General features: G+C 41.7%; 1 protein-coding gene across 1 annotated transcript in view; it reads right to left on the minus strand.

The window, feature by feature from the left end:
• Positions 1 to 251: 251 nt before the first annotated feature.
• The window catches only part of LOC120035643 (casein kinase I), a gene marked incomplete at its 3' end in the record, with an annotated part of 38,878 nt that continues 11,967 nt past the window's right edge, over positions 252 to 27,162 (minus strand). The window contains exons 5-11 of the mRNA XM_038982221.1: positions 17,466 to 17,535; positions 2,094 to 2,245; positions 1,499 to 1,733; positions 1,028 to 1,113; positions 848 to 932; positions 460 to 608; positions 252 to 358 (exon numbers count right to left, since the gene is read on the minus strand). Of these exons, the coding sequence (XP_038838149.1) occupies positions 252 to 358; positions 460 to 608; positions 848 to 932; positions 1,028 to 1,113; positions 1,499 to 1,733; positions 2,094 to 2,245; positions 17,466 to 17,535 (884 nt within the window). The remainder of the gene's footprint in view (positions 359 to 459; positions 609 to 847; positions 933 to 1,027; positions 1,114 to 1,498; positions 1,734 to 2,093; positions 2,246 to 17,465; positions 17,536 to 27,162) is intronic.

The raw sequence follows: 27,162 nt of genomic DNA on the forward strand, positions 1-27,162 counted from the left end.
AAGACTAAAAAGCACCCGAAGGAAAAGCAGTTAATGTGTTTTAAGATCCCTTTTAAATATGTCCACAGTTTCAGTCCCCTCAAGTTCTCCGGCAGGCTAATCCAGAGGGGGGATAGTAACTAAAGGGGTAACGTAGCAGGCCCGTTATAATACTGTGGTTAGGACACTCCCTTGTCAAATCATCAGTGTGGATCAGGGGTCTCCAGAGCCAGTTGAACTGGCAGCTCTGGGAAAGTGGAGGTCCAGCTTACCTGATTCCTAATGGTTGGTGCTGCGAGGGCCGGTCTCTGTGCGGGTGGCTCTCTCTCGTGATGGCAGATGCCCCAGAGTCCATGTTGACAGTCCCCACTGGTGTTGGCTATGGGGTACAACAGTAAACCAGTGTTATATTGTAGCTAAAATACTTAGGCCTGCTCTATGTTTCCCCCTCAATATTAGTCAGTGAGTGGAGTTACATACTATCTGCCTGCCGACCCAGTCGTAGGTGTAATCGAAGGTGTATCCTTTCCGTTCAAACAGCTCTGTAAACAGGGTCCTCAGGTATTCGTAGTCAGGCTTTTCAAAGAAATCCAACCGTCTTACGTAACGCAAATAGGTGGCCATCTCCTCTGTAACAGCAAACACCCAATGTAGATGTAGATTTGAATGAGTCATCTGCACCATTGAGTAATGTGAGAAACAATACAACATCCTGAAGCATAGTCATGGGGCTCCAAAAGCACTCTGGCCTACAACTAGCTAAATTACCATCATCAAAAAAAAAAAAAAAATAATAATAATAATAATACAGAACGTGTTGCATTAAAAACAACTTCAGATTTGGATGAGAGAAATGGTCAGGCTGTACCTGGGAAGCTCTCACAGAGAACCTCAACGGGAGTGTTTCTTTTCGTGTCTCCGATCTTCTGGTATCGTTCTTTCAGTGTATCAGCCTGTGAAAGAACCACATAAAAATGTTTAACATCTGTACGTTGCTACAAACACAGCACAAGTGGGAAATCTCAGAGGACCTGCTGACGTCACATACCTTTAGTCCTTGCCACGGTAGACTCCCACGGAGGAAGTACATGAACATGTGACCCAAGGCTTCCAGGTCGTCTCGACGACTTTGTTCTATAAACAAAAACCAGTGAGAGTCACTTCAAAAGGAAGAAAACGCAGTGAGCCATGATTAGAATTTCCTTAACTTGATTTAACCCCAACCTTTTTCTGGGAAGCTGCCTCCCTTTTTGTGATAACAGTCCAAGGGCCCTAGTCACTCATAAACCCTGGCTAAGTTATACTTAGTATTTGCAACCTTGCCAACCTTACATAAAACATTTAAAAAAGCCCTTGACAAAGAAATGTTGCCTACTCATTGGCCAAATCCAAGGAGACATGATTTATCGAAAAGTATAAACACCTCATAACCAAGTTTCACAACACTAGCATGCTGACAAAGCAGTGTCTAACATTTACGTAAATCACCCCTTTGAAATTCTTGGCAAACCAGACATACCTTTTCCCAAATGTGTGTTGATGGACATGTATCGGGCCGTCCCGGTTAAGCTCTTGTGCTCCCGGTACGGGATGTGTTTTTTGGTTTCAGGGTCGATGTACTCTTTGGCCAGGCCAAAGTCAATGATGTGGATAATGTGGTCTTTTTTGCATCCTCCGCGTCCGATGAGAAAGTTCTCAGGCTTTACGTCTCTGTAGATGAGGTTTTTAGAGTGCACATACTCCATCCGGGAGATCTGAATAGGAAAGTCACAGGACAGTCAGTAACAGAGTGGCCTACGGAACTCTGCATGGGTACACACAGACTAGACCAATAAGTTAATCAATCAGGGTTCAATAAGGAAACAGAAACTCAACCAAAAAATCTGATCTCAGCAGGATTGGGGTCAATTATAATCCAATTATTTTCCGGGGATGAATTCATCACTTAAAAAAAGCCCCTTTCCAAATCATGAATTGGGGAAAAAACATTTAATTTCCACATTTTAAGTTCTCCTAAATTGTCTGATTTACATGAAATTGATCTCCACCTTTGAATTGCACACCAGTTTGAACACATCTGGTAAATATAGCATTATTTGATGTTGGGAACTCACCAGCTGAATGGCAATCATTAATACAGTCTTTAGTGAGAAGGTCCTGTCACAAAGGTCAAAGAGGTCTTCTAAACTGGGGCCCAGCAGCTCTAGAACCATGGCATTATACTTCCCACAGGGCCCAAAGTAGAACACCTGGGGCAGGCCTTCCGCTGAAAGAGACCGCGGGAGAAGAGGACTATTAGAACAATACAAAGGCAGCTTCTAGTTATTGCCTTGTTTCCTGCTGACATAGTAAACCACATGTAGGTTGGTCTGACCAGTTTCAATAGACCATTTGAATTGTGTTACACTCCTGTGGACCCATGCACTGAAAGCAGAATTGAAGTGCTGGGAATGAGAGGAGCTGTAGAGTGGCCTTGTGGGGGGCAAGCCTTGCATGTTATTTCTGCCTCGCCTGACGATGAGAGAGGTTGAACCCAGGGCAGCCACAGTCATCATTGATCAGCCAGATGGGAGGAGTAGCACAGACACGGACGTTCAGAGGTTTAGAGACCGATGCCTGCCAGGTATGCACTAACCAGAGGAAAAGGAGTAGTCTAAACCCAAACAGCCTGCGGAGATGGATGGCACTGTTCAAACAGGGTCAACTGACTGCAGTGTGTTGAGACTAATGCTCTATGTAGGCTACAGATGTAGGATCTTACATTTGATCACCCTGTTGCATGAGAACTTTCCCACAATGTAGGAGATTTAAAATGTCTAGTGTATTTGATGTTTAAAAAGGCTTCTAAAGTTTGTAATTTCCACTTTGAAATTTCAAACTTGATTTTCCCTTACAAAAAGCATATCAACCACTACAAAAATGTCCATTAATAATACTATAATAATAATGATAATCCACACTTCCCATTGCTGCAGGATAATTTGTCTGCTTTAGCAAACTGTGTTTGAAATAACAACTCAGTTACGCTTTCAACTTACTCTTGAAAGTTGTAATAGTAGAATGCAAAAGGTTCAATTTAGAAATTGGGTAGTGCATCATCAGTTTTCCTCTTGACATGTCAGTCATTGCATACCTTAGAGAGATATTTAAAACATGTAAGAAATCTGCAGATCAACTAGCCCGTGTCAGGAAACATTTTTCTGTTACCCCCAAGATTTTGTTGTAATGTTTGAGTCACTCTAACACATGAATACACATTAGGCAGAATGGCAACGTGTAAAATTGCAGGAAATAAGCTTTAAACCTGCAAAATGTTCTCTATGCCAACAATTTCTTTTTGATACTGTTGCAAAGCTAACTAAAAAGCAGCATTCCCCAAGAGAGGATGGCTTTCACTTCAGCAGTAATAAATTCATGAACTTCTTTGAGGAAAAGATCATGACCATTAGAAAGCAAATTACGGACTCCTCTTTGAATCTGCGTATTCCTCCAGGGCTTAGCTGTCCTGGATCTGCACAGCTCTGCCAGGGCCTGGGATCGGGAGAGACACTTAAGTGTTTTAGTACTATATCTCTTGACACAATGATGAAAATGATCATGGCCTCTAAACCTTCAAGCTGCATACTGGATCCTATTCCTACTAAACTACTGAAAGAGCTGCTTCCTGTGCTTGGCCCTCCTATGTTGAACATAATAAACAGCTCTCTATCCACCGGATGTGTACCAAACTCACTAAAAGTGGCAGTGATAAAGCCTCTCTTGAAAAAGCCAAACCTTGACCCGGAAAATATAAAAAAACTATCGGCCTATATCGAATCTTCCATTCCTCTCAAAAATGTTAGAAAAAGCTGTTGCGCAGCAACTCACTGCCTTTCTGAAGACAAACAATGTATACGAAATGCTTCAGTCTGGTTTTAGACCCCATCATAGCACTGAGACTGCACTTGTGAAGGTGGTAAATTACCTTTTAATGGCGTCAGACCGAGGCTCTGCATCTGTCCTCGTGCTACTAGACCTTAGTGCTGCCTTTGACACCATCGATCACCACATTCTTTTGAAGAGACTGGAAACCCAAATTGGTCTACACGGACAAGTTCTGGCCTGGTTTAGATCTTACCTGTCGGAAAGATATCAGTTTGTCTCTGTGAATGGTTTGTCCTCTGACAAATCAACTGTACATTTCGGTGTTCCTCAAGGTTCCGTTTTAGGACCACTATTGTTTTCACTATATATTTTACCTCTTGGGGATGTTATTCGAAAACATAATGTTAACTTTCACTGCTATGCGGATGACACACAGCTGTACATTTCAATGAAACATGGTGAAGCCCCAAAATTGCCCTCGCTAGAAGCCTGTGTTTCAGACATAAGGAAGTGGATGGCTGAAAACTTTCTACTTTTAAACTCGGACAAAACAGAGATGCTTGTTCTAGGTCCCAAGAAACAAAAGAGATCTTCTGTTAAATCTGACAATTCATCTTGATGGTTGTAAAGTCGTCTCAAATAAAACTGTGAAGGACCTCGGCGTTACTCTTGACCCTGATCTCTCTTTTGACGAACATATCAAGACTGTTTCAAGGACAGCTTTTTTCCATCTACGTAACATTGCAAAAATCAGACATTTTCTGTCCAAAAATGATGCAGAAAAATTAATCCATGCATTTGTTACTTCTAGGTTAGACTACTGCAATGCTCTACTTTCCGGCTACCCGGATAAAGCACTAAATAAACTTCAGTTAGTGCTAAATACGGCTGCTAGAATCCTGACTAGAACCAAGAAATTTGATCATATTACTCCAGTGCTAGCTTCCCTACACTGGCTTCCTGTTAAGGCAAGGGCTGATTTCAAGGTTTTACTGTTAACCTATAAAGCGTTACATGGGCTTGCTCCTACCTATCTTTCCGAGTTGGTCCTGCCGTACATACCAATACGTACGCTACGGTCACAAGACGCAGGCCTCCTAATTGTCCCTAGAAATTCTAAGCAAACAGCGGGAGGCAGGGCTTTCTCCTATAGATCTCCATTTTTATGGAACAGTCTGCCTACCCATGTGAGAGACGCAGACTCTGTCTCAACCTTTAAGTCTTTACTGAAGACTCATCTCTTCAGTAGGTCATATGATTGAGTGTAGTCTGGCCCAGGAGTGTGAAGGTGAACGGAAAGGCTCTGGAGCAACGAACCGCCCTTGCTGTCTCTGCCTGGCCGGTTCCCCTCTCTCCACTGGGATTCTCTGCCTCTAACCCTATTACAGGGGCTGAGTCACTGGCTTACTGGTGCTCTTTCATGCCGTCCCTAGGAGGGGTGCGTCACTTGAGTGGGTTGAGTTACTGACGTGATCTTCCTGTCTGGGTTGGCGCCCCCCCCTTGGTTTGTGCTGTGGTGGAGATCTTTGTGGGCTATACTCGGCCTTGTCTCAGGATTGTAAGTTGGTGGTTGAAGATATCCCTCTAGTGGTGCGGGGGCTGTGCTTTGGCAAAGTGGGTGGGGTTATATCCTTCCTGTTTGGCCCTGTCCGGGGGTATCTTCGGATGGGGCCACAGTGTCTCCTGACCTCTCCTGTCTCAGCCTCCAGTATTTATGCTGCAGTAGTTTGTGTCGGGGGGCTAGGGTCAGTTGGTTATACCTGGAGTACTTCTCCTGTCTTATCCAGTGTCCTGTGTGAATTTAAGTATGCTCTCTCTAATTCTCTCGTTCTCCCTTTCTTTCTCTCTCTCTGAGAACCTGAGCCCTAGGACCATACGTCACGGCAAACCGGGCATGATGACTCCTTGCTGTCCCCAGTCCACCTGGCCTTGCTGCTGTTCCAGTTTCAACTGTTCTGCCTGCGGTTACAGAACCCCTACCTGTCCCAGACCTGCTGTTTTCAACTCTTAATGATCGGCTATGAAAAGCCAACTGACATTTATTCCTGATTATTATTTGACCATGCTTGTCACTTATGAACATTTTGAACATCTTGGCTCTCTCTAATTTTCTCCTTCTCTCTTTCTTTCTCTCTCTCTCGGAGGACCTGAGCCCTAGGACCATACGTCAGGACTACCGGGCATGATGACTCCTTGCTGTCCCCAGTCCACCTGGCCTTGCTGCTATTCCAGTTTCAACTGTTCTGCCTGCGGTTATGGAACCGCCACCTGTCCCAGACCTGCTGTTTTCAACTCTTAATGATCGGCTATGAAAAGCCAACTGAAAATTATTCATGATTATTATTTGACCATGCTTGTCACTTATGAACATTTTGAACATCTTGGCATAGTTCTGTTATAATCTCCACCCGGCACAGCCAGAAGAGGACTGGCCACCCCTCATAGCCTGGTTCCTCTCTAGGTTTCTTCCTAGGTTTTGGCCTTTCTAGGGAGTTTTTCCTAGCCACCGTGCTTCTACACCTGCATTGCTTGCTGTTTGGGGTTTTAGGCTGGGTTTCTGTACAGCACTTCGAGATATTAGCTGATGTACGAAGGGCTATATAAAATAAACTTGATTGATTGATTGAAGAGGTGTGTGAACAATGTGTGTCATGAACAGTGCTTGTGCCAATAGAAATAGACGTGGGATGTTCCCCAATGCTGGAAGGGGGGGCCTGAGTGAAAAGAAGTTTGGGAACCCCTGTTGTAGAGGGCTCATATGTTGACTTTCTAAAGGTTGTGTGATGAACACAGCTTTAGGTTGTGTATGGCCAGTGTGAGCAGCGATGTATTCAGCACTGGCGGAAAAGGTTCCCAATTGTCATACTTGAGTAAAAGATACCTTTATAGAAAATAACTCAATTAAAAAAAGTGAAAGTCACCCAGAAAAATAGTATACGAGTAAAAGTATTTGGTTTTAAATATACGTAAGTATCAAAAGTAAATGTCATTGCTAAAATATACTTAACTTCTTATGGCTGCAAGGCAAAGTGTTGAGTAGCCAGTGAAATCGTGCCCATTTCAAACGGCCTCCTACTCAAATCTTGCTCGTACAATATGAATATTATTATTCTTTTTGGATAGAAAACACTTTCTAGTTTCTAAAACAGTTGGAATTATTTCTCTGAGTGAAACAGAAGTCCTTCTGCAGCACTTTTCCTGACCAGGAAGTGAAATGTCAGAAATCAATGCTCTTTTCAACTTGATGCCTATACATGGTCTTGACACTTAGGAGTCTGCTGACACTCTATACGCCTTCCTATTGGTGTAAAGAGGATGTCAGAGAAGAAATTTTTGTGCTCATCTTGTTCTGTGGTGGAAAAAAACCTATTTCTTTGACTTGACCGTCCACTTCCGGTACTCTGAAGGAAGTGGGACTGACTTCTGTTTTGCCTTCGTAACGAACGGCTAACATCTCCGGCTCTAATTTTTTTTGATACATGTGACCATATCATCGTAATGTATGTTTTTTCAATATAGTTTAATCAGATTATTGAAACTTTAGTCGGGAGTTTTGCCGTGTTCCGTCCTCTGACTGTGTTTACGTTGGAGAAATTTATGCCATCGGCTAGTGCCAATGCTAATTGAAGAGGGAAATTTGCCATTCTGAATCGAAACAACGACTCATCTGGACAGAGGACACCTTCTTCAACATTCTGATGAAAGATCAGCAAAAGTAAGACCCATTTTATGATGTTATTTCATATATCTGTCGTGCATGTGAACTGGCCGTGGGCGCCCAATTGTGTCTGTCTATTGTAGCTACGCTAATATAGCGATACATTTTGTTTTCGCTGTAAAACATTTAATAAATCGGAAATATTGTTTGGAATCACAAGATGCCTGTCTTTCAATTGCTGCAGACTATGTATTTTTCAGAAATGTTTTATGATGAGTAATTAGCTATTTGACGTTGGTGTCTAAATATTATGGCTGCTTTCGGTGCAATTTCGGATTGTAGCTGAAATGTAAACTATGGTTTATACATGAAATATGCAAATTTTTCGAACAAAACATATGCTATACAATAAATATGTTATCAGACTGTCATCTGATGAATTTGTTTCTTGGTTAGTGGCTATTTATATCTTTATTTGGTCGAATTTGTGATAGCACCTGATGGAGTAAGAAACTGATGGAGTTAGAAAAGTTGTGTCTTTTGCTAACGTGGTTAGCTAATAGATTTACATATTTTGTCTTCCCTGTAAAACATTTTAAAAATCGGACATGTTGGCTTGATTCACAAGATGTGCACCTTTCATCTGGTGTCTTGGACTTGTTAATGTGTGAAAGTTAAATATTTAAAAAAATAGATTTTGAATTTCGCGCCCTGCACTTTGAGCTGGATGTTGTCATAAGTGTACCGGTGTCGGGCTGCCCCCGTAAAAGGTTAAGTATCAAAAGTAAAAGTTCCTTATAATAAGCAAACCAGACGGCACATTTATTATTATTTTTTACAGATAGCCAGAAGCATTTGGGTTTAGTGAGTCCGCCTGATCCGAGGCAGTAGGGATGTTCTCTTGATAAGTGTTTGAATTTGACCATTTTCCTGTCCTGCTAAGCATTCGAAATGTAACGAGTACTTTGGGTGTCAGGGAAAATGTATGGAGTAAAAAGTACGTTATTTTCTTTGGGAATGTAGTGGAGTAATAGTAAAAAGTTGTCAAAAATATAAATAGTAAAGCACAGTACAGATAGCCCAAAAACGACTTAAGCAGTACTTTAAATTATTTTAGACCACTGGTATTGAGCATCGACACTGGTAAAAATCACAAAGGAGTTCATGTGTAGGCTGTGAGTTGATTCTGTGAAGAACTCAAACTCTTAACAAAAATACAAAGCATTCAATTGACTCAGTTAAATATTGCATAGGCAACATTTTTCAAATCAACACAAGTATTTCTAAATCGCTAAAGCTGTAGAGGTGAAAATTCTCAAAATGTGTAAAAATCAATGGTTGGATGAGAATGTCTGACATTCAATGTTGGCAGTGTTCTCTGTTTGTTTTAACAGATGACAAACATTTCCCACAGTCACGAGTCGAATCATATTATTGGGAAGTAGGCTATTGCTGCCCAGACGGTGAACTCTACACAACAGACAAAACAATCCAGTCAAACAATTCAAAACAAAAACCATACAACCAAACTTCAAGAAATTTAAAAAGAAATGCTTTCATATCCAGTTCATCGATCTGATGCTGTATAATGATTTGTTCATTATTCATGGCTAACCCCCAGTAAAAATTGGTCACCTGAACTCAAAATAACTGAGAAAGTGAACTTTTAAGAACCAGCACAATCACTGCCAACCCGATTGGTAAATTAGAGAACAAGATCCAATGACACAGGGAAATAAAAAAAATCTGACAGAATGAATGAGACAGTATTATCAGCTAGCATCTACAGTGCCTTCAGAAAGTAGTCACACCCCTTTACTTTTGCCTCATTTGCTTGTGTTACAGCCTGAATTTAAAATGGATAAAAACATAGATTTTTTTTATCACTCGCCTACACACAATAGCCCATATTATGAAAGTGGAATGAACATTTTATTTTTTACAAATTAATTAAAATTGAAAAGCTGAAATGTCTTGAGTCAATAAGTATTCAACCCCTTTGTTATGGCAAGTTTAAATAAGTTCAGGAGTAAAATGTGCTTAACAAGTTACATAAGTTGAAAGGACTCATTATGTGTGCAACAATAGCATTTAACATGATCTTTGAATGACTACCTCATCTATGTACCCCACGCATACAATTATCTGTAAGGTCCCTCAGTTGAGCAGTGAATTTCAAAACAGATTCAACCACAAAGACCAGGGAGGTTTTCCAATACCTCGCAAAGGGCAGATGGGTTCAAATAAAAAAAGAAGACATTGAATATCACTTTGAGCATGGTGAAGTTATTAATTACACTTCGGATGGTGTATTAACACACCCAGTCACTACAAAGATACAGGCGTCCTTCCTAACTCAGTTGCCGGAGAGGAAGGAAACCGCTCATGGATTTCACCATGAGGCCAATGGTGACTTTAAAACAGTTAAGAGTTTAATGGCTGTGATAGGAGAAAACTGAGGATGGATCAACAACATCCACAATACTAACCTAATTGAGTGAAAAGGAAGCCTGTACAGAATAAAAATTTTAAAAAGCATCCTGTTTGCAACAAGGCACTAAAGTAATACTGCAAAGAATGTGGCAGGGCAATTAACTTTATGTGCTGAAACAAAGTAATATGTTTGGGGCAAATCCAATACAACACATTACTGCGTACCACTCCTCATATTTTCAAGCGTAGTGGTGCCTGCATCATGTTATGGGTACGCTTGTAAACGTTAAGGACTGGGGAGTTTCAGGATAAAAAAAAACTGAATGGAGCTAAGCACAGGCAAAATCCTAGAGGAAAACCTGGTTCAGTCTGCTTTCCACCAGACACTGGGAGATAAATTCACCTTTCAGCAGGCCAATAACGTAAAACACTAGGCCAAATCTACATTGGAGTTACTTACCAAGAAGACCGTGAGGACTTCAATATGCTTGAAAATGTATGGCAAGACCTGAAAATGGTTGTCTAGTAATGATCAACAACCAACAGGGCCTAAAATGAACACCCGCTACCTGCGGGTAGATTTTGACATTGGCGGGTAAGATGTCTATTTCACCAGGCACGTTGGCGGGTGGTCAGGGCTCCACAGTGCGAGCATTTCACTCACATTTGTCAATAAAAGTAGTTAAGTACGATCACATTTGCAGTAAAATAAATGCTGCAGCAGCTGTTTTCATAGTATTTCTGCTGTTTTGTATCATAGCTGGTAAATTAATCACACAAAGTCAAAGAACTACGAATCCTATATAGCCTATTCCATCTTGCGCAGCAACACTGCCTGGCTGGCGGCTATGCGCACGTGAAGAGCTGCGCCCAGGCATAAACCGGATGTCTGCTGAAGTGAGACTTTGTCCTTGTGTTTCTTGGCTAATTATGCTGTTTTATTCACAAGCTAGGTTGTTTTTCTGTTTGCATTTCAACTGCTAGAGAAGAAAAGACAATGCTTCTACTAAGACTAAATCTCACAGGCACAAACATGACTGGAGGTGTGGAGAACGCTTAGAGACTTTCCCAGAAAGACTCACTGCTGTAATCACTGCCAAAGGTGATTCTAATGTATTGACTCAGGGGGTTGAATAATAATCGAATTAAGATAGTTTGATTTTTCAGTAATTTATAACTAATGTTAGAATTTCCCTCCCACTTTGACTGACTACTTTTGGTAGATTGATTTAATTGTCAATTTTTGTCAAATGTTAAACCCACTTTGTAAAAGAACAAAATGTGGAACAAGTCGAGGGGTGTGAATATTTTCTGAAGGCACTGTACACTAGGGGGGAATAAACAGCTGGAACAGGTTCTATTTTGTGCTGTGTCGGGGGCCAATTAGCCTGTTTTGTAGGTTGCCAATTGTGAAACAGGAGTAGGCATTGACATCTCGGGTGCTCGCGGGGAGCCAAGGCAGGAGTGAAAAACCAAGTGGCACCATGGGGATGAGCTGTGAACAAGGGCTAATAAGAGGCTTCAAACAGGACCTCCCATTTCACTGCCAAGGGGCAGAAGATGCATGGTGGAATAGATTTAGCTAACTGGGACATTTTGATCCTGCTGTAGACTGATGTTCAGTTCTGTCAATGACATATCATAATCAGGGAGACAATAAAAGGACAGGTTTACCTCACCAAATCTAGTTTGTCAGGCCTAAAATACGAGCGACACAGGTGGCCAAACAAGTCATTACTGCAGCGGAAGCAGACTCATCCATCCTGGACAGATGACTGAGCAGCCTGGGCCTTACGGTAATAAAACATGAATTTATGGGAAGGATTGGCTGGCGGGAGAGCGCTTTGATGAACCATTAGTATCCACTTTCAAGCCATTGTGCACATCAGATATTCTCATAACACTGCAGCACTGTGCTTATAACTCTGAACAAGGTGCGCCTGTACTCTACTCATAGTATTGAGATGTTTTAACCAAATAAAATGTTGAACCAAATAAAAATGTTTCAACTGTTGCACCATTTTAAAAACTACTACCATATGCCAACCTTGCCTGACGACAAACTGAATTCTTCCACTGCTCTTTGTTCGCTACAGTCTGAGATTGCCATCATTAAAAGTTGTCTGTGGGGGATGTCAGAATGAGGGGTGTTGTACAAAACAGTCATTAGATCATTTCTAACCAAATCAGAGTATCAAAGCCAGTGACACATTCTCAAAAAACTGCTTTACCCACGTGTGTTCTGGCTCTGGTCCAACCCATCAGTTTCTGGGACCAATCCGAACGGTTAGAATGTGTTTGCGTTCTATATTTCACTGGGGAGGTGCTTAGATCCAGACTCATTGCGGAGAAGCAACTAACGTCCGTGGGCGTGTCGTAGCGTTTGGCCAGAGAAAGGAGTTTGGGTAGCCTGGAAAATGCCAACCACCAATAGCTGACAATACAAGGAAACTCTTGTTCTCTCCGAAACAAGTCCAGACAGGCCCACAGGGATTTTCTGATATGCAGGGGAATTTCCAAACTTACTGAACTCCCAGAGAGAAAATAAGTTCATACTGTGAAGATGTAGTAGGCCTATATCAAGCAGCGTTGTGTGTTATTACAGTCAATATTTATTAAGTCCATGGAAGAGAAAGATCGTTTGAGCAACCTTCACTAGGGTTGGGCAATATCTGGATACATCCAGCCATCCACCTGTCCAAACATCCTTGATATACGATTGTATTACCTTTTCTTTTTCTTTTCCCCCCCGGGGCTGGGGAGAGCACGTCACTACAACCCTCACAATAAAATATTAAGTTGAAGCTGGTACGTCTTTGGAGACAAAGGAAGATATTATATTAAGGGCACATATTAAGTATAACTAAAACATTCAGTATTTTGAGAATCACCGTAGAAACGGCCCCGTGTTTAGGTCCTGTGGTGAACGAGCGAGAGGAAGAAGGGCAGAGAAAAATCCAACTTAACAGCAACCTGTCCCTGTCAACCTGTCCCAGCCAGTCAGCCCTAGAGCACATTGACTGCCTGCAGACACACCTACAGAGTTGTCATGTGACTGATCCTTCTATGCCGGTGTATGACATGCCTAAGGAGCCGTCATGTGACTGATCCATCTATGCCGGCGTATGACACGCCTACAGACCCGTCATGTGACTGATCCATCTATGCCGGTGTATGGGAAAAGGGCTACAGATAATGTTGCTCTGGAACAAAGTTCTTTCAATAAACACATGAGAGGACGGGGGAGGTCTCTCCTCTCATCTCTTCTCTGGGAGCAGCGGTGCTTGTAAGACTAGGTCGGTTGGAGGCTGCAGCTAAGAGGCAGTCATGCTGAAAGCCATAGGAGGAATACGTCATGGTTATTTCTGGAAATGAAAAATGAGTAGCCCAACCCTCCCACGCTACAAATGTTCCCAAGCAAACATTTACTTGACAACACTTTGGATAATATTGTGTGAGTTTGTTTGGACAAGTCGAATAGAATCAGGGTGCTTTTCGCCTGCAATTTCTCCTTGCACAGCACCAAGTGACATGGACTGGGTGGGTAGAGAGTAGGTTTTGCTGTACATCTCATTGGCAAGTCTTGATCCTCTTCTTACTACCTATAGAACCATTCACCCAGAAACATTAGTTGTACCGTGTCACTGTGAAGTACCTCACAGCAAGATGATATGGCAAAGGGTTTAGTTTTCTATACAAACAACGCCCGCACACAGCCCCAATCTGAAAGGGCAGAGATTAAGCTGCTCTCTTTCTTTAAGAAGAACAGCAGCTTTCCACCAAACAGGATGCTTCCATTCATCTCAATTAGATGTGGTTGAATCATTAATCCATCTGTTTATCCCTCACATCTAGAGCCAACATCTGCCCTCAATGGGAGCAAGATAATGATCCTGAGGGGAGTCGGGATTTAAATGTGCAAGTGCATGTTGAGACTTATGCAGAGCTATACAAGTTAGCTCGGTTTCCCATAAATCCCTAGACTTATTCAAGTCAGTAGGAACAAGCGGGGCAACTTTTATTGAACAAATTCAGCTCTGTTTAAATTTCATTTAGCTTTTCTGCTGAGTCACCTTCAGATGATTGGCCGGTTGGTTTATGGGCTAGGTGTCTCCTGGCCTGATCCAATCAGAGGCTGTAGTGGTGACCATACAGCCAATCAGAGGCTGTAGTGGTGACCAGAGAGCTGGTGTAGTGGTACAGTGCTGAGCATGGCTCCTGCCAGGGCCTTTACTTGGCACGCTGGATGAAAAGCCGAAATGAGTGTGACATCATGGCATTTGGAGCATAGAACATTTTCACATACCCAAAAAGCCTGGGTAGGAGGTAGAAAAAATAAAATTAAAAAAAGCAGAATGTCTTTTCCCCACTAGCACAGACTTTGCCGATAAAGGGAAAATGTACTATGATTGCAATATGTTGTCTCACCTAGCGATCTTAGGATGAATGCACTAATTGTAAGTCGCTCTGGATAAGGGCATCTGCAAAATGACTAAAATGTAATATGAGGTAAGTTAGTGCTTAGACAGGCAGTCCCACTAAATAATGAATGAGTTTCCGCATGGTTGGCTTTTTCCACTCTTTACGTCTGCGAGCGTGACAGTAGACGCGGCATGCTCTTTGTTGGACTCGCCCAAGGGTGGGCAACATATGGCCTTGCAGTCCAGATCCCATTCAATCTGGCCTGCGGGAGGTTATTTTAAGGGGGTGGGGGGAATGATGATAAAAAAGAAAAAAAAGAAACATCAGGCCACTCTTGATCATCTAAAACTAGATCGAAAGTATGTAGAAATAATGGACCTGTACGTTTTCAAATAACTTCAATTTTTCTGGTCCGCAAATTGCTTTTGACTAAATAAATATTATCCGAATTTGGAAATCCCGATGGGGCCCTTGAGCCAAAATTCTCTCTCACCCCTGGACTAGACAATACTCACACCAACCGGTCTACTCTGTAGGGCAAAGGCACTAGGCAGCGCCGTCAGAGAGCTGTGACCTGTGCAAAAGAACCAGACCTACCTTCACATTCCAACCCAGACGCAAGAATTGGAGAACAAACTGGTTGTACATCTCAGCCACTCTTGAAGGACAATGGAAGTCCAATAGGAAGTGGTTCTGTACTTGAAAGATAATGGAAGTCCAATAGGAAGTGGTTCTGTACTTGAAAGACAATGGAAGTCCAATAGGAAGTGGTTCTGTACTTGAAAGATAATGGAAGTCCAATAGGAAGTGGTTCTGTACTTGAAAGACAATGGAAGTCCAATAGGAAGTGGTTCTGTACTTGAAAGACAATGGAAGTCCAATAGGAAGTGGTTCTGTACTTGAAAGATAATGGAAGTCCAATAGGAAGTGGTTCTGTACTTGAAAGACAATGGAAGTCCAATAGGAAGCGTTTCTGTATTATTTAAAACTGACGTGCTTCAGCTTTGAAGCTTAATCTTAAAACTCCTGATCATGAAACAAAGAGCAACCTACTCCTCAGTTGCAATTGATGTTGTTGTCTGATGCACTAGCCTGCTCCATAGTTGGCTGGTGTGAGTCTGACAAGGACATATCCTATCTCCATTTCTGGAAGAATGACCTTCGGTAGAGCTTTTACTGCTTTCCCAACAAACAAAGAAAACACCAATGAAAAAGCACTGTTTTCACCATGGTTTAATAGGAGCTTCTTAGAGCAGCTATTAAAAGATCCTTTCATTTCTATTTTATCTCAGCGTGTGGGTTTCCACCCATTTCCTCAGATACTCAGGGAGGGGAAAAAAGTAGTGTTTTCCTTAATCTACTGTTCTATAATGATCATTAAGTCTTCACAAGATTCCTGACAGTGGCTGGTGTAAGAGGGGGGGGGGGGGGGGGGGGGGTGTTGAGGGAAATGGAGTCACGGACAGTTGAAGAGGTGTCATGAATACTATTTGATGAGAAATGGAGTCGATTTTTCAACCTCCTGGATATCTGGGTGGGGATGGAGGTATTATTTGGGGAATTGTGTGTCTGTATGTGAAACCTGCGTGAACTTTTGGGGATAACATTTCTGCCGTGGGCTGTACAGCATTAATTAGTAACTGTTCTACACAGAAATGCAACAGCAGCGAGCATCTTTTGAATGTTTAGGCAAGTTTGAACAAACTCAAATTCCTCCTCTTCTGAAGTTGATTCAAGCAGTGTAAAACATATAAGCATCAAGACAGGCACCAATGACGATGGGGAAATTATTTTTTGTCTGATGTCCAAATCGTTTAGGCCTTTTTGCTTTAAAACGTATACATAAAAAAAGAAAAAAAATCATGTTATCTGTATGCAGAACTTGTTAGGTGGAGACCTTTAGACAAAAACAAGCAATTCATACAATTCCAGATTTTGTTATATTTACAGGTCTCAGGTCCCCCTTTTTACGGGTGTAAAATATGAAGGCGTTACACAGAAAAGGCCTCTATGGTAGCAACCAGAACTGAGCTCAAATTCATCCTCAGCATCGCACACTTTCTCTCTAAACATTGAGGTAGTGCTTAGCAATGACACGTAGCTAGCACAGCTGGCATTTAAACGTGACACCTGTAAACTGTAAAGGGTCACATCTCTGCTAGGTGTTGGCGGTGGCGAATGACAGCACTTCCTGTATGGGGGGGGGGGTGCAAATGCCGAGATCAAACACCACACAGACAAAGGAGAGGGCTTGTCGTAGCCATGCATCCACAGTCACTTATCTTCCTCCCCAGAGAACAGACACACAAACAATCAGGGCAGTTGTTCCCAGGAACATTAGGCCAGAGGAGTCTTATCAGCACTGGGGAAAGGAAGTTGCTTTCTGCTGCACCTGGTGGTGGGGGGCTTCAAGTTGTATGGGCGAGAAATACGGGGATAGCCTTTCCTTCCTGTTGTGGATTCTCCCTCCCTGGTAAACCAACAGCCTAGTGTCAAAACCAACATATGAGGTATAGTGGCAGCCTAGTGGTTAGAGCGTTGGGCCAGTAACCGAAAGGTTGCTGGATCGAATCCCCAAGCTGACAAGGTAAAAATCTGTCGTTCTGCCCCTTAGCAAGGCAGTCGATTAAGACAGCCCCCCGCACCTCTGATTCAGAGGGGTTAAATGTGGAAGACACATTTCAGTTGAAGGCATTCCGTTCTAAAACTGACTAGGTATCCCCCTTTCCCTTAGTGCCTGTCTTGCAAATATTGTCTCGTGCTTCATGTGTCCTACAAGCCCAAACTCCCATTGCAGGCGTGTGCACCTTTCATCTAGGTTAAGATCATAGTCTCGGCTGATGACACCAACCACAACGGATTTTAATCATTTATATTTGAGATGGCCAACCAATTTACAGGTCAAACTAGTCCCTTACATGAAATGAAGCTGAAATATTCTCAAAATGAATGTCAAACCTTATCGTTGTCATCTAGAGGGAGTAATCACTTATTGTGGAAATGCAGTAATCTTTTTGTTAAATCAACCAAAAACAGTTGAGTGATTGTCATGCAGCAACACAAGAACCCCAGGGAACAGGAATGAAGATAATCCAGAGCGTGACCTTACCTGTACTTCCTAATGTTTTGTAGAACCGGTACTCCAAATGTAACTGTGGTGCCCTCGACTTGACTGGTTCCTGCGCGACAGGGTACAACAAAGCACTTCAATTAACAATTGGGGGGGGGGAAATACACTTTTACTGACTGGCAGTTTCCCCCCCCAGCATTTGGGTTCAAATTGCTGACTTAAATTAGAATGAGACTTTTGCCAGCTTCATAATTTTTGGTAGTACAGCAATTTATAGCCGTCTGGAGAGCTATTAGAATGGCATGAGTCATTTCCCGTGCCACAGCTTTTAGAGGCACACCTAAGCTGGCATTTCCACCAGCTACTATTTATCTGCTTGTCCAGAACAGTCCTGCCAGGCAACCATCGTGCCACACATATCCCAGCCTAGCTTGTGATGTATGAAGAGCATTAGGACTATTAACTTCAATACATGTTAACGTGACCCCTGTAAAAGATACCTGCTAAGATTATCAAAAAATATCTGTTTAGATAATATAATCACCTGCGTTTTATATTGAAAGTCAAGTGTTTTGTCTTCCAATATAAATAAAGTGGTTCAGGGAGTGCAACTATAGTTTTCCTTCACCAAAAATACATTAATGCAACACATTTGGCAGAAAATAGCTTCATTTTCATCAGATGACAACAGAAGTGCAACGCTATTTGGCTGGCAGCCACACAAGTAAATGAGCTTACAATGAATAAGCTAGTTTTTCTGTGTGCAAAAAACAATGCATGGCCATCAAATTTCTAATGTTTATTATAGAAAGAATGCAGCCAGCTACATTTCCTAATGTTTTGCTTGAAGTTAATCTTGCATTTTACCAGAGAAAAGTAGACGACACTGAGAAAAGTACCAGAGAAAAGTAGACGACACTGAGAAAAGTACCAGAGAATAGTAGACGACACTGAGAAAAGTACCAGAGAATAGTAGACGACACTGAGAAAAGTACCAGAGAATAGTAGACGACACTGAGAAAAGTACCAGAGAATAGTAGACGACACTGAGAAAAGTACCAGAGAATAGTAGACGACACTGAGAAAGTACCAGAATAGTACGACACTGAGAAAAGTACCAGAGAATAGTAGACGACACTGAGAAAAGTACCAGAGAATAGTAGACGACACTGAGAAAAGTACCAGAGAATAGTAGACGACACTGAGAAAAGTACCAGAGAATAGTAGACGACACTGAGAAAAGTACCAGAGAATAGTAGACGACACTGAGAAAAGTACCAGAGAATAGTAGACGACACTGAGAAAAGTACCAGAGAATAGTAGACGACACTGAGAAAAGTACCAGAGAATAGTAGACGACACTGAGAAAAGTACCAGAGAATAGTAGACGACACTGAGAAAAGTACCAGAGAATAGTAGACGACACTGAGAAAAGTACCAGAGAATAGTAGACGACACTGAGAAAAGTACCAGAGAATAGTAGACGACACTGAGAAAAGTACCAGAGAATAGTAGACGACACTGAGAAAAGTACCAGAGAATAGTAGACGACACTGAGAAAAGTACCAGAGAATAGTAGACGACACTGAGAAAAGTACCAGAGAATAGTAGACGACACTGAGAAAAGTACCAGAGAATAGTAGACGACACTGAGAAAAGTACCAGAGAATAGTAGACGACACTGAGAAAAGTACCAGAGAATAGTAGACGACACTGAGAAAAGTACCAGAGAATAGTAGACGACACTGAGAAAAGTACCAGAGAATAGTAGACGACACTGAGAAAAGTACCAGAGAATAGTAGACGACACTGAGAAAAGTACCAGAGAATAGTAGACGACACTGAGAAAAGTACCAGAGAATAGTAGACGACACTGAGAAAAGTACCAGAGAAAAGTAGACGACACTGAGAAAAGTACCAGAGAAAAGTAGACGACACTGAGAAAAGTACCAGAGAAAAGTAGACGACACTGAGAAAAGTACCAGAGAAAAGTAGACGACACTGAGAAAAGTACCAGAGAAAAGTAGACGACACTGAGAAAAGTACCAGAGAAAAGTAGACGACACTGAGAAAAGTACCAGAGAAAAGTAGACGACACTGAGAAAAGTACCAGAGAAAAGTAGACGACACTGAGAAAAGTACCAGAGAAAAGTAGACGACACTGAGAAAAGTACCAGAGAAAAGTAGACGACACTGAGAAAAGTACCAGAGAAAAGTAGACGACACTGAGAAAAGTACCAGAGAAAAGTAGACGACACTGAGAAAAGTACCAGAGAAAAGTAGACGACACTGAGAAAAGTACCAGAGAAAAGTAGACGACACTGAGAAAAGTACCAGAGAAAAGTAGACGACACTGAGAAAAGTACCAGAGAAAAGTAGACGACACTGAGAAAAGTACCAGAGAAAAGTAGACGACACTGAGAAAAGTACCAGAGAAAAGTAGACGACACTGAGAAAAGTACCAGAGAAAAGTAGACGACACTGAGAAAAGTACCAGAGAAAAGTAGACGACACTGAGAAAAGTACCAGAGAAAAGTAGACGACACTGAGAAAAGTACCAGAGAAAAGTAGACGACACTGAGAAAAGTACCAGAGAAAAGTAGACGACACTGAGAAAAGTACCAGAGAAAAGTAGACGACACTGAGAAAAGTACCAGAGAAAAGTAGACGACACTGAGAAAAGTACCAGAGAAAAGTAGACGACACTGAGAAAAGTACCAGAGAAAAGTAGACGACACTGAGAAAAGTACCAGAGAAAAGTAGACGACACTGAGAAAAGTACCAGAGAAAAGTAGACGACACTGAGAAAAGTACCAGAGAAAAGTAGACGACACTGAGAAAAGTACCAGAGAAAAGTAGACGACACTGAGAAAAGTACCAGAGAAAAGTAGACGACACTGAGAAAAGTACCAGAGAAAAGTAGACGACACTGAGAAAAGTACCAGAGAAAAGTAGACTACACTGAGAAAAGTACCAGAGAAAAGTAGACTACACTGAGAAAAGTACCAGAGAAAGTAGACTACACTGAGAAAAGTACCAGAGAAAAGTAGACTACACTGAGAAAAGTACCAGAGAAAAGTAGACTACACTGAGAAAAGTACCAGAGAAAAGTAGACTACACTGAGAAAAGTACCAGAGAAAAGTAGACTACACTGAGAAAAGTACCAGAGAAAAGTAGACTACACTGAGAAAAGTACCAGAGAAAAGTAGACTACACTGAGAAAAGTACCAGAGAAAAGTAGACGACACTGAGAAAAGTACCAGAGAAAAGTAGACGACACTGAGAAAAGTACCAGAGAAAAGTAGACGACACTGAGAAAAGTACCAGAGAAAAGTAGACGACACTGAGAAAAGTACCAGAGAAAAGTAGACGACACTGAGAAAAGTACCAGAGAAAAGTAGACGACACTGAGAAAAGTACCAGAGAAAAGTAGACGACACTGAGAAAAGTACCAGAGAAAAGTAGACGACACTGAGAAAAGTACCAGAGAAAAGTAGACGACACTGAGAAAAGTACCAGAGAAAAGTAGACGACACTGAGAAAGTACCAGAGAAAAGTAGACGACACTGAGAAAAGTACCAGAGAAAAGTAGACGACACTGAGAAAAGTACCAGAGAAAAGTAGACGACACTGAGAAAAGTACCAGAGAAAAGTAGACGACACTGAGAAAAAGTACCAGAGAAAAGTAGACGACACTGAGAAAAGTACCAGAGAAAAGTAGACGACACTGAGAAAAGTACCAGAGAATAGTAGACGACACTGAGAAAAGTACCAGAGAATAGTAGACGACACTGAGAAAAGTACCAGAGAATAGTAGACGACACTGAGAAAAGTACCAGAGAATAGTAGACGACACTGAGAAAAGTACCAGAGAATAGTAGACGACACTGAGAAAAGTACCAGAGAATAGTAGACGACACTGAGAAAAGTACCAGAGAATAGTAGACGACACTGAGAAAAGTACCAGAGAATAGTAGACGACACTGAGAAAAGTACCAGAGAATAGTACCACTGAGAAAGTACAAGAATAGACGACACTGAGAAAAGTACCAGAGAATAGTAGACGACACTGAGAAAAGTACCAGGAGAATAGTAAGACGACACTGAGAAAAGTACCAGAGAATAGTAGACGACACTGAGAAAAGTACCAGAGAATAGTAGACGACACTGAGAAAAGTACCAGAGAATAGTAGACGACACTGAGAAAAGTACCAGAGAATAGTAGACGACACTGAGAAAAGTACCAGAGAATAGTAGACGACACTGAGAAAAGTACCAGAGAATAGTAGACGACACTGAGAAAAGTACCAGAGAATAGTAGACGACACTGAGAAAAGTACCAGAGAATAGTAGACGACACTGAGAAAAGTACCAGAGAATAGTAGACGACACTGAGAAAAGTACCAGAGAATAGTAGACGACACTGAGAAAAGTACCAGAGAATAGTAGACGACACTGAGAAAAGTACCAGAGAATAGTAGACGACACTGAGAAAAGTACCAGAGAATAGTAGACGACACTGAGAAAAGTACCAGAGAATAGTAGACGACACTGAGAAAAGTACCAGAGAATAGTAGACGACACTGAGAAAAGTACCAGAGAATAGTAGACGACACTGAGAAAAGTACCAGAGAATAGTAGACGACACTGAGAAAAGTACCAGAGAATAGTAGACGACACTGAGAAAAGTACCAGAGAATAGTAGACGACACTGAGAAAAGTACCAGAGAATAGTAGACGACACTGAGAAAAGTACCAGAGAATAGTAGACGACACTGAGGAAAAGTACCAGAGAATAGTAGACGACACTGAGAAAAGTACCAGAGAATAGTAGACGACACTGAGAAAAGTACCAGAGAATAGTAGACGACACTGAGAAAAGTACCAGAGAATAGTAGACGACACTGAGAAAAGTACCAGAGAATAGTAGACGACACTGAGAAAAGTACCAGAGAATAGTAGACGACACTGAGAAAAGTACCAGAGAATAGTAGACGACACTGAGAAAAGTACCAGAGAATAGTAGACGACACTGAGAAAAGTACCAGAGAATAGTAGACGACACTGAGAAAAGTACCAGAGAATAGTAGACGACACTGAGAAAAGTACCAGAGAATAGTAGACGACACTGAGAAAAGTACCAGAGAATAGTAGACGACACTGAGAAAAGTACCAGAGAATAGTAGACGACACTGAGAAAAGTACCAGAGAATAGTAGACGACACTGAGAAAAGTACCAGAGAATAGTAGACGACACTGAGAAAAGTACCAGAGAAAGTAGACGACACTGAGAAAAGTAGACAGAAGTACCAGAGAAAAGTAGACGACACTGAGAAAAGTACCAGAGAAAAGTAGACGACACTGAGAAAAGTACCAGAGAAAAGTAGACGACACTGAGAAAAGTACCAGAGAAAAGTAGACGACACTGAGAAAAGTACCAGAGAAAAGTAGACGACACTGAGAAAAGTACCAGAGAAACTGAAAAAGTACCAGAGAAAAGTAGACGACACTGAGAAAAGTACCAGAGAAAAGTAGACGACACTGAGAAAAGTACCAGAGAAAAGTAGACGACACTGAGAAAAGTACCAGAGAATAGTAGACGACACTGAGAAAAGTACCAGAGAATAGTAGACGACACTGAGAAAAGTACCAGAGAATAGTAGACGACACTGAGAAAAGTACCAGAGAATAGTAGACGACACTGAGAAAAGTACCAGAGAATAGTAGACGACACTGAGAAAAGTACCAGAGAATAGTAGACGACACTGAGAAAAGTACCAGAGAAAAGTAGACGACACTGAGAAAAGTACCAGAGAAAAGTAGACGACACTGAGAAAAGTACCAGAGAAAAGTAGACGACACTGAGAAAAGTACCAGAGAAAAGTAGACGACACTGAGAAAAGTACCAGAGAAAAGTAGACGACACTGAGAAAAGTACCAGAGAAAAGTAGACGACACTGAGAAAAGTACCAGAGAAAAGTAGACGACACTGAGAAAAGTACCAGAGAAAAGTAGACGACACTGAGAAAAGTACCAGAGAAAAGTAGACGACACTGAGAAAAGTACCAGAGAAAAGTAGACGACACTGAGAAAAGTACCAGAGAAAAGTAGACGACACTGAGAAAAGTACCAGAGAAAAGTAGACGACACTGAGAAAAGTACCAGAGAAAAGTAGACGACACTGAGAAAAGTACCAGAGAAAAGTAGACGACACTGAGAAAAGTACCAGAGAAAAGTAGACGACACTGAGAAAAGTACCAGAGAAAAGTAGACGACACTGAGAAAAGTACCAGAGAAAAGTAGACTACACTGAGAAAAGTACCAGAGAATAGTAGACTACACTGAGAAAAGTACCAGAGAATAGTAGACTACACTGAGAAAAGTACCAGAGAATAGTAGACGACACTGAGAAAAGTACCAGAGAATAGTAGACGACACTGAGAAAAGTACCAGAGAATAGTAGACGACACTGAGAAAAGTACCAGAGAATAGTAGACGACACTGAGAAAAGTACCAGAGAATAGTAGACGACACTGAGAAAAGTACCAGAGAATAGTAGACGACACTGAGAAAAGTACCAGAGAATAGTAGACGACACTGAGAAAAGTACCAGAGAATAGTAGACGACACTGAGAAAAGTACCAGAGAATAGTAGACGACACTGAGAAAAGTACCAGAGAATAGTAGACGACACTGAGAAAAGTACCAGAGAATAGTAGACGACACTGAGAAAAGTACCAGAGAATAGTAGACGACACTGAGAAAAGTACCAGAGAAAGTAGACGACACTGAGAAAAGTACCAGAGAATAGTAGACGACACTGAGAAAAGTACCAGAGAATAGTAGACGACACTGAGAAAAGTACCAGAGAATAGTAGACGACACTGAGAAAAGTACCAGAGAATAGTAGACGACACTGAGAAAAGTACCAGAGAAAAGTAGACGACACTGAGAAAAGTACCAGAGAATAGTAGACGACACTGAGAAAAGTACCAGAGAATAGTAGACGACACTGAGAAAAGTACCAGAGAAAAGTAGACTACACTGAGAAAAGTACCAGAGAATAGTAGACGACACTGAGAAAAGTACCAGAGAATAGTAGACGACACTGAGAAAAGTACCAGAGAATAGTAGACGACACTGAGAAAAGTACCAGAGAAAAGTAGACGACACTGAGAAAAGTACCAGAGAAAAGTAGACGACACTGAGAAAAGTACCAGAGAAAAGTAGACTACACTGAGAAAAGTACCAGAGAAAAGTAGACTACACTGAGAAAAGTACCAGAGAAAAGTAGACTACACTGAGAAAAGTACCAGAGAAAAGTAGACTACACTGAGAAAAGTACCAGAGAAAAGTAGACTACACTGAGAAAAGTACCAGAGAAAGTAGACTACACTGAGAAAAGTACCAGAGAATAGTAGACTACACTGAGAAAAGTACCAGAGAATAGTAGACTACACTGAGAAAAGTACCAGAGAATAGTAGACTACACTGAGAAAAGTACCAGAGAATAGTAGACTACACTGAGAAAAGTACCAGAGAATAGTAGACTACACTGAGAAAAGTACCAGAGAATAGTAGACTACACTGAGAAAAGTACCAGAGAATAGTAGACTACACTGAGAAAAGTACCAGAGAATAGTAGACTACACTGAGAAAAGTACCAGAGAATAGTAGACTACACTGAGAAAAGTACCAGAGAACAGTAGACTACACTGAGAAAAGTACCAGAGAACAGTAGACGACACTGAGAAAAGTACCAGAGAATAGTAGACGACACTGAGAAAAGTACCAGAGAATAGTAGACGACACTGAGAAAAGTACCAGAGAAAAGTAGACGACACTGAGAAAAGTACCAGAGAAAAGTAGACGACACTGAGAAAAGTACCAGAGAACAGTAGACGACACTGAGAAAAGTACCAGAGAAAAGTAGACGACACTGAGAAAAGTACCAGAGAATAGTAGACGACACTGAGAAAAGTACCAGAGAATAGTAGACGACACTGAGAAAAGTACCAGAGAATAGTAGACGACACTGAGAAAAGTACCAGAGAATAGTAGACGACACTGAGAAAAGTACCAGAGAATAGTAGACGACACTGAGAAAAGTACCAGAGAATAGTAGACGACACTGAGAAAAGTACCAGAGAATAGTAGACGACACTGAGAAAAGTACCAGAGAATAGTAGACGACACTGAGAAAAGTACCAGAGAAAAGTAGACGACACTGAGAAAAGTACCAGAGAAAAGTAGACTACACTGAGAAAAGTACCAGAGAAAAGTAGACTACACTGAGAAAAGTACCAGAGAAAAGTAGACTACACTGAGAAAAGTACCAGAGAAAAGTAGACTACACTGAGAAAAGTACCAGAGAATAGTAGACGACACTGAGAAAAGTACCAGAGAATAGTAGACGACACTGAGAAAAGTACCAGAGAATAGTAGACGACACTGAGAAAAGTACCAGAGAAAAGTAGACGACACTGAGAAAAGTACCAGAGAAAAGTAGACTACACTGAGAAAAGTACCAGAGAAAAGTAGACTACACTGAGAAAAGTACCAGAGAAAAGTAGACTACACTGAGAAAAGTACCAGAGAAAAGTAGACTACACTGAGAAAAGTACCTGAGAAAAGTAGCTACACATGAGTCAGAGCGCTGTCTGCTGATAGAATGCCCGTTCGTGTGAATTCTCACCGAGAGGAGAATTGCAACTGAAGCACAAAATTTGTCTGATGACAGCAGAAATTACAATAAGGTTTACAAAAATGTAGTAATATGTGTTTATAATAAAAATAAAAAAATTGGGTGAAAAACAGAATTCTGCGTTACATGCTAACCACATTAGACGTGCAAGCGTACCACTGTGACACTCGGGAGCCCAAAATCTATGGTTTCGACCATGATTAAATAATAATGGATTGGATTTATATAGTGCCATTCTACCAACTGAGGTATTAAAAGCGCTTTACATAGTAATGAGGAAACAACCATTTTGTGCCAGAACGCTCACCACACATCAGCTAGCATTGTGGAGCGGTGAAGCATGATAAATGCCAATTAGGAATGAGGTGGATGATTAGGTGGCCATGATGGAAATGGGCAGGTTGGGAATTGAGCAAGGACAGAGGTTAACACCTGGGATCAGTGCCATGGGATTTTTAAATATCACAGAAAGTCAGGACACCTGTTTAATGTCACATCAGGAAGACGGCACCCTATGCAGTCCAATGTCCCCTTCACTGCCCTGGAGCATTGGGATTCGATCTGAAGACCAGAGGGCCCTCCAACACCACTTCCAACAGCATCTGGTCTCCCATCCAGGGACATACTAGGGGCAACCTGTTTAGCTTCAGAGGCAAGCCAGCAGTGGGATGCAGGGTGGTATGCTGGTATGCTGACAATTAGGCCTAGTCACTTCCACATAAAAAATGACAAGTCTAATTTCCCTTTCAGTATCAATCCTCAGAAATCTTAGTTTGTAAACAAAGACTTCAGTAGCCTACAATTGATATGCATTCATTCTGCCCCGATTCTAAGCATACAGAGCAGTGCTGCTGTCAAGTGCCTCATACGACAGCCCCCAAACTCCTCTAGACCTGTCCTCCAGAGAAATTACTGCCAGGGCTCACCATGTTGACTGTCAACAACTTAAAAACAGTCTTCTGCTTCAAAGGCAGAGTCTGATGTTTTTCAGGCGACGTGTCCTCTGGGAGTGTAAAAGCGAGGCTGGTCGC

This window comes from Salvelinus namaycush, unplaced genomic scaffold (genome assembly GCF_016432855.1).
Source record: "Salvelinus namaycush isolate Seneca unplaced genomic scaffold, SaNama_1.0 Scaffold1076, whole genome shotgun sequence".
Classification (NCBI taxonomy): Eukaryota; Metazoa; Chordata; class Actinopteri; order Salmoniformes; family Salmonidae; genus Salvelinus; species Salvelinus namaycush.